The 7,674-nt window shown below is 41.6% G+C and overlaps 1 protein-coding gene across 1 annotated transcript; it reads left to right on the forward strand.

Moving 5' to 3' along the window:
* Positions 1–848: 848 nt before the first annotated feature.
* LOC131061141 (extensin-2-like) lies at positions 849–3,875 on the forward strand. Its single transcript, XM_057994647.2, has 2 exons — positions 849–3,501; positions 3,606–3,875. Exon 1 carries the CDS (start codon positions 1,078–1,080, stop codon positions 3,466–3,468), a length of 2,391 nt encoding a protein of 796 aa, XP_057850630.2. The 5' UTR covers positions 849–1,077; the 3' UTR covers positions 3,469–3,501; positions 3,606–3,875.
* The last annotated feature ends 3,799 nt before the right edge of the window (positions 3,876–7,674 follow it).

Consider the following 7,674-nt stretch of genomic DNA (forward strand, 5'->3'; position numbering starts at 1 on the left):
CTTCTAGGGGCTAGTCTTGATTCTTAGTAATGTCATTTCTTGCTTAGTTTCTAATCAACAATTTAGACAAAGTGACCTAGATCGATTCATTAAAGATTCAAATTAAAATATCAATCTAACCGAACTCTAGAAACATTATCTTAGCATCATTAATATGCTACCTACTTGTATCAACAAATCATTTGTCTCATCATTCCTTTTTTTTTAACATATTACAAATTACATCCATACATCTATTACATCATATAACTATAAGATTTCTACCTAAATAACTTTGTTTAACTTTTTATTTTTTTATTTTGTTTTTTATATATTACTCCGATCAATTATTTATTCCTGTTCTCATCGTTTTCTAAGTTTCTAAAAAGATTCTATTCCTTTTGAAAAACTAAGTCAAAAATATTAGAACACATGGAACATACTTCAGAGGACTTTTCTTCGTACTCTATATATATAATGTCAAATTCGCACAACAAAGTACCATATTCGAATATTAATAAGTCGATGATTACGCTGCACGTAGTCACGGAGAACAGAGAACATGTGATGATTAGGCCAAAGTATATAAAATAAATCTGCAACTTTCCTGCAGATTGAGAAGGCGTCTGCTGGAATGAATCTGCTGCACATTTCAAGGGTCAAAGTATATAAAATGAAACGAATCACTACATGATAGACAATTGTAATATGGGCGGCTGCTCTGAAGACGCCGGGTGAGTTGGGCTGAAAGAATGGTGACCGTAGGTAACACTAGTTAAATGCTTAGGCATGGACAAAAACATCGTGCCACTGGTTATTAATTAATTAGTTATGTTTCCGCAAATGGATACATTGCTTGAGACTGTAAATACATTTTTTATGGCTTGTAACTTAGTTTGTTTGATAGACTGGTGAGTTTGCTGCGATACTGTCAAAATGAATGTCAAATGTCGCTTGGGCCGGCTAATGATTTCTGCTATATAAACACTTGCTTGCGTTTGTTTTGGATATCAGATAGGGGCTTCTGTGCTCCTCTGCGGGAGGAATTCGAGCTTGACAGGCATTTTATTCTGTTGTTTTGGCTCGAGAGAGGTAGACATGGTGGAGTTTGAAAGGGGAAGAGGCACTAGCCTCTGCCCCCGGCTTTTTACAGTGCTACTGGTGGGATTCATTGCCAGCATCAGCAATGCTGCTTCTGCAAATGTAGAGGGGGGTCGTATTTTGAGTGAATATGAAGACAAGTCTCCACCATACTACTACAAGTCCCCTCCTCCCCCATCACCCTCTCCTCCACCACCACCATCACCTTCTCCTCCTCCCCCATACTACTACAAGTCACCTCCTCCTCCATCCCCTTCACCACCACCTCCTTATTACTACAAATCACCACCTCCACCATCCCCCTCACCTCCACCACCCTACTACTACAAGTCACCTCCTCCTCCATCCCCCTCGCCTCCACCACCCTACTACTACAAGTCACCTCCCCCTCCCTCACCATCTCCACCTCCACCATACTACTACAAGTCTCCGCCCCCTCCCTCACCATCTCCTCCTCCTCCTTACTACTACAAGTCTCCACCCCCACCAACACCATCTCCTCCTCCCTATTACTACAAGTCTCCACCCCCTCCGTCGCCATCTCCTCCACCCCCTTACTACTACAAGTCTCCACCACCTCCCTCACCATCTCCTCTTCCCTATTACTACAAGTCTCCACCCCCTCCTTCACCATCTCCTCCTCCTTATTACTACAAGTATCCTCCACCACCCTCACCATCACCTCCACCACCATACTACTACAAGTCCCCACCTCCACCATCACCTTCCCCTCCTTCTCCCTACTACTACAAGTCCCCACCTCCACCATCACCCTCTCCTCCTCCCCCATACTACTACAAATCACCTCCTCCTCCATCCCCTTCACCTCCACCTCCTTATTACTACAAGTCACCCCCACCACCCTCACCTTCACCCCCACCTCCCTACTACTACAAGTCTCCTCCCCCACCATCCCCTTCACCCCCACCTCCCTACTACTACAAGTCTCCTCCCCCACCATCTCCTTCACCCCCTCCACCATACTACTACAAGTCTCCTCCTCCACCATCACCTTCAGCCCCACCTCCCTACTACTACAGATCTCCTCCCCCACCATCTCCTTCACCCCCTCCACCATACTATTACAAGTCTCCTCCACCACCATCACCTTCACCCCCACCTCCCTACTACTACAAGTCTCCTCCCCCACCCTCACCATCACCTCCACCACCATACTACTACAAGTCCCCACCTCCTCCATCACCTTCCCCTCCTCCCTACTACTACAAGTCTCCACCTCCACCATCACCCTCTCCTCCTCCCCCATACTACTACAAATCACCTCCTCCTCCATCCCCTTCACCTCCACCACCTTATTACTACAAGTCACCACCTCCTCCATCACCATATTCTCCTCCACCATACTACTACAAATCTCCTCCTCCACCCTCACCTTCACCCCCACCTCCCTACTACTACAAGTCTCCTCCCTCACCGTCCCCTTCACCCCCTCCACCATACTACTACAAGTCTCCTCCCCCGCCATCTCCTTCACCCCCTCCACCATACTACTACAAGTCTCCTCCCCCACCCTCACCTTCACCCCCACCTCCCTACTATTACAAGTCTCCTCCCCCGCCATCCCCTTCACCCCCACCTCCCTACTACTACAAATCTCCTCCTCCGCCATCTCCTTCACCACCTCCACCATACTACTACAAGTCTCATCCTCCACCATCGCATTCACCCCCACCTCCCTACTACTACAAGTCTCCTCCCCCACCCTCACCTTCACCACCACCTCCTTACTATTACAAGTCTCCTCCCCCACCTCCCCCACCATCTCCTTCACCACCTCCACCATACTATTACAAGTCTCCTCCTCCCCCATCACCTTCACCTTCACCCCCACCTCCCTACTACTACAAGTCTCCTCCACCGCCCTCACCTTCACTCCCGCCTCCCTACTACTACAAGTCTCCTCCGCCGCCCTCACCTTCACCCCCGCCTCCCTACTACTACAAGTCTCCACCCCCTCCTTCACCATCTCCTCCTCCTCCTTATTACTACAAATCTCCTCCGCCACCCTCACCATCACCTCCACCATCACCTTCCCCTCCTCCTCCCTACTACTACAAGTCCCCACCTCCACCGTCACCCTCTGCTCCTCCCCCATACTACTACAAATCACCTCCTCCACCATCCCCTTCACCTCCACCTCCTTATTACTACAAGTCACCCCCACCACCCTCACCTTCACCCCCACCTCCCTACTACTACAAGTCTCCTCCCCCGCCATCCCCTTCACCTCCACCTCCCTACTACTACAAGTCTCCACCACCTCCATCTCCTTCCCCACCACAACCATACCACTACAGCTCCCCACCTCCTCCATCTCCTTCTCCTCCTCGACCATACTATTACCAATCTCCACCTCCACCATTATAGACTCCTGTCACCAAGATTGTTGCCTTCCACTAGGTGAATTTTTTTTTCATGAATGATATTCCTTACAAATTACTTTTCTCGAGGAATTACATATGATGACTATGAACTAATGATTTCATTGTTCTGACGTTTTGTAGATCATAAAGCATACGATACAATAAGTGTCTACTCACATAAAACAACTATCCTTGGGACAGAGGCACCTCCATTTCATTTATTGTTTGTCAATGTAGCTGTTATTACAATAACACTGTTGAGAAGGTTCATCGTGTATGTCACTGCATGTTCTGTGAGCTTCAGAAGATCAGTATTGCAAGCTATACTCGTTAGTAATAGGTTGATTGGTATTGCTTTCATTCAGATGGGGCATTTGAAGAGAAGTAGAAGCAGTGAAAGATAGGGTTCTCTTTTAATGCTCTTTGTGGACATCATCATTTGTTCTATTTCTATTCGGTACTGAGAAATTCATTTATTCCATGGCTGCGCTATTGAATAAAGTGCCACCTAAAACGCTCATTGATCTCCAGTCTTAAGGCCAGTTTATGTACTTCAAACTCCTATTTGTTAAATCAACGAGCATCTTCTATTCCGAATGATCTGAAAGCATATGCTTCTTTGAACATTGCTTGTTATATTTCCCCTCTTTAAGTGGTATTTTTATATTCCTGGTGCCATAGAAAGAAGACACTAACATAACAGCACCCTAACATTGTGCAGAATACCATAAAGAGAAATGTCGTGAAGAAATAATTATATCAATTATATCAGTTGGTATAAATTTGACAGTTAGCCTTACCACTCAAGTAAATTATTTATGCATGTTATCTTTATGGCAGTTACCTGTTCAACATTGCCCTTTATTAAATATTATAATCCCTACAATTTTTGACAAGCCCACCCAAAATCCGAGCCTTTTATCTAATACAGTCCCAAAAAAATTGATTGTTTTTTACTGTTAAAAAGCTTAAGATATAATCAGGATTATTAAATTTCATCTTTCTAGCATTCATGGTCGTTCAGTCAATCCTCTTAAATTTTACATCAGATAATTAAGAAACTTGGAGTAAAAGGTATTAATCTAGGCAAGTTTTGTCCAGAAAATTTAACATGAATAAAATTTTGTAGTTTGGGAAGAAGTGTTTTTGTCTCATTCTAATGATGGATAATAGAATATGATCTGAAACATTGATTTGAAAATATGTATGCAATTGTTTCCTAGAAACACTCTATTTGAATTACAATGGGCAATGGAAATCTAATTTCTCTTATCAAGATGTGTTTAACTATTCTGTCTATTCTGTCTCACTACGCTATTCTTAAAAGCCAAAAGGGTATGTTCAATGGCGATGGTTCTAATAACTACTAACAACACCTTAAGATGCTATCGAATAGTTGATAGGCACAAATATTTAAGGTCCTATTAAACAAAGAATTATGCATTTTTTTCAGCCATTATGTACAGTACTTGTCTACCACATCTATAAATATTTGTAAATGACAATATAAACCATCATAATTAAACTACGTCATACACAATCATCAAAATTAATCTGCTTTACCTATTTAAGTTTCTATGTAATAGTTTGTTTGAACCATGCAAATGATTCCTTAAGAATTATTAATTAACTTTAGACAGTGCACTGTTTATTTAACCATGCCATCATAGTATTATGCTTTAAAACTACATATAATGTGTGCATACAAATGTGGGAAAAAAAAGTCCATAGGTTATGTTGCTAGTGAATCAGTAATATATTTTTGTTAGACATGATTATAATTAATAGTAGTGGAATCAAAGGCTAAAATGAGCAAAACACTGCATAGTTTTCAAAAAAATAAATTTATAGGATCACTTATGCTTCAAGGGACTATTTGATGGATTGCAAGTCTTACTGTAAGGTATTTGTGGATTGGTTTGTAGAGTAATGTTGTGACGTTTTCACACATCATCTCATTGCAAATGGGACCCCCTACTTTTTAGGCCCTCTCGGTCTCCTAGTTTTGGTTTTTGGGTCTTTTCGTAGCAATCTCGTCAGTCTTCTCAGTTCGCAAATGTTTGGGGGTCAATTTGATCAAGTTTGCAGCTCATTTGAGTAAATTTGGTTAAGTCTAGAGCTTGTTTTGTCTGTTTTAGGGTTTTGACCTTCAAACTTGAATTTGAGGCCTTTCCTTTAGGGTTTTGGAAAAACTAAGCGTTGCATTGAAATCAGGATCCTTCTAGGATCTTACACTTGAAATTTGAGCGAATTTTGAGCAACTTTCTAGTTTTAGAAAGTTCCTATTTTGGGGGGATTTCACTGCCTCCCAAATCGGTCTAATTTTGCCAAAAATCAAACTTACTATTTTTAGTAATTTTCTATTTATAGTGTCTTTGCGACCTGTTTTGCTCTACTCTGACAATTTGAAGCACTTCCTATTTTTGGAAAGTTTATTTGTGGCAGGCTCCTCACAAGCAGACACTAAAGACTGAGCATTCACGATCATTCCTAAATCCAGAGAGTTGGAAAAGTAGGCTAAAGTGATCAAAATTTGGCTAAGTGTGGGTTCACCTTCTAGGAATGGAAAGCATCGGGAAATCACCTAAGTCTAGAAAATCACCTTAGTTCCTCAAGTGGCATTCGGAAACATTCAAATTGGCAAAGTCAGTTCATCATGGAAAATGAAGAAAATCATGAAATTCCTTGCTCAAGTGGAATCAGCACCCTGGACAGTCAGATGGGCGGAAAATTGGGGCCTTCATGGAAAACATGAAAATTGGTGAATTCCTTGACATAGAGGAAATAGCGCCCAAGAGGCTAAGTAGGGCGCCAAAGTGGGCTGGGCAGGATAGTGAAAACTTCAAGTTCGACAAATTCCTTGCCAGGATGGATACAACACCCATGCACAGGAGAAGGGCACTAAAGCATGATGCCCATGGAAAATTCCAAAAAACACAAAATTCCTCCACCATGTGTAAATGGCACCCATACCTGGAGTAGGGTGCCAAATCAAGGTTGCCAAGGAAAATCAAGAAACAAGTGAATTCCTTCATCAAGCCAATTCAGCGCCCAGGTTGGTCAAAGATCTCCAAAATCACCAAGGCAAGGATAAATGCTTCAAGATGAAATTTCCTTCATCAAGTGATTTCCACGCCCAAGTCAAGGATTTCAAAATTTTCCAAGGCAAGGAGGAAATTGAAGATCGGGAATGGATTGAAAAAGCAGAAAATCCCCTCGAGATAAATTTTTAGACACCAAATATCATCTGAATTTCAAATTTTTTGCAAATTTGGATTCATGAGAGAATTTTCTCTCTCCTAGACTCAGGACCTAAATTTTAGGAAATTTCCTAAAAACTAGATGTGAATAATTGGTCAAAAAGCTCCCTGCGGATATGATGAATTCAAAGAGCACAAAATTTCCTTCCTCAAGGAACAAATTTCCAGAATTTCTTCTCCGGTTCCAAAATGTGCCCCCACGATTGGAAGCAAGACGTAAAAATCAAGGTTCAGAAAGAAAGGTTCAAAATTCAAAAAATTCCTTCCTCAAGGAAGAATTGTGCCCAAGAAGAAGAAATTCCAGGAAAGTGAAAAAATTGACTAAATGTTGGAAATTCCTTCCTTCACGACAGAATTCTTGGAAAAGGTGAAAAATTGACCAAGTGTTGGAAATTCCTTCCTTCACGACATAATTCTTGGAAAAAGTGAAAAATTGACTAAGTGTTGGAAATTCCTTCCTTCAAGATGAAATTCCAAGCAAGGAAGAAATCACACCCGAGGATGAATTGAAGATAAAATTTCTAAGGCAAAGAAGAAATCAAGGATGAATTGAACAAGAAAATTCCCCCCAATTTTTTTTTTGAAAAATCCATTTTCGGGCATCAAAAATCATCTGAATTTCAAAATGATGATAGATTTGGATTCATGAGAGAGTTTTCTCTCCTCGACCCTAGAACCCTAAATTTGAAAAATCCCTAAAAAATAGGAGATATGCAAAATTGATGGAAAAGCTTCCCCGAAACAAGGAAAATTCAAAACTTCAAGAAAATCTTCTCGGGTAAATTTTTCTCTCTCCAAGGGTTTCTCGCCTAGTGGCAGCCGAGTCAATGCATGATGAATTAATGGAGCATCTTTTGCATGCAACCGTCGCAAGTAGAGGTGATGGTGCATTTATGGCAACGTGAGTAGTTTTGCATGGAGGAATCTTTATTGCATAATGGGTGATCTTT

Source organism: Cryptomeria japonica, chromosome 4 (genome assembly GCF_030272615.1).
Source record: "Cryptomeria japonica chromosome 4, Sugi_1.0, whole genome shotgun sequence".
In the NCBI taxonomy this organism is placed as follows: domain Eukaryota; kingdom Viridiplantae; phylum Streptophyta; class Pinopsida; order Cupressales; family Cupressaceae; genus Cryptomeria; species Cryptomeria japonica.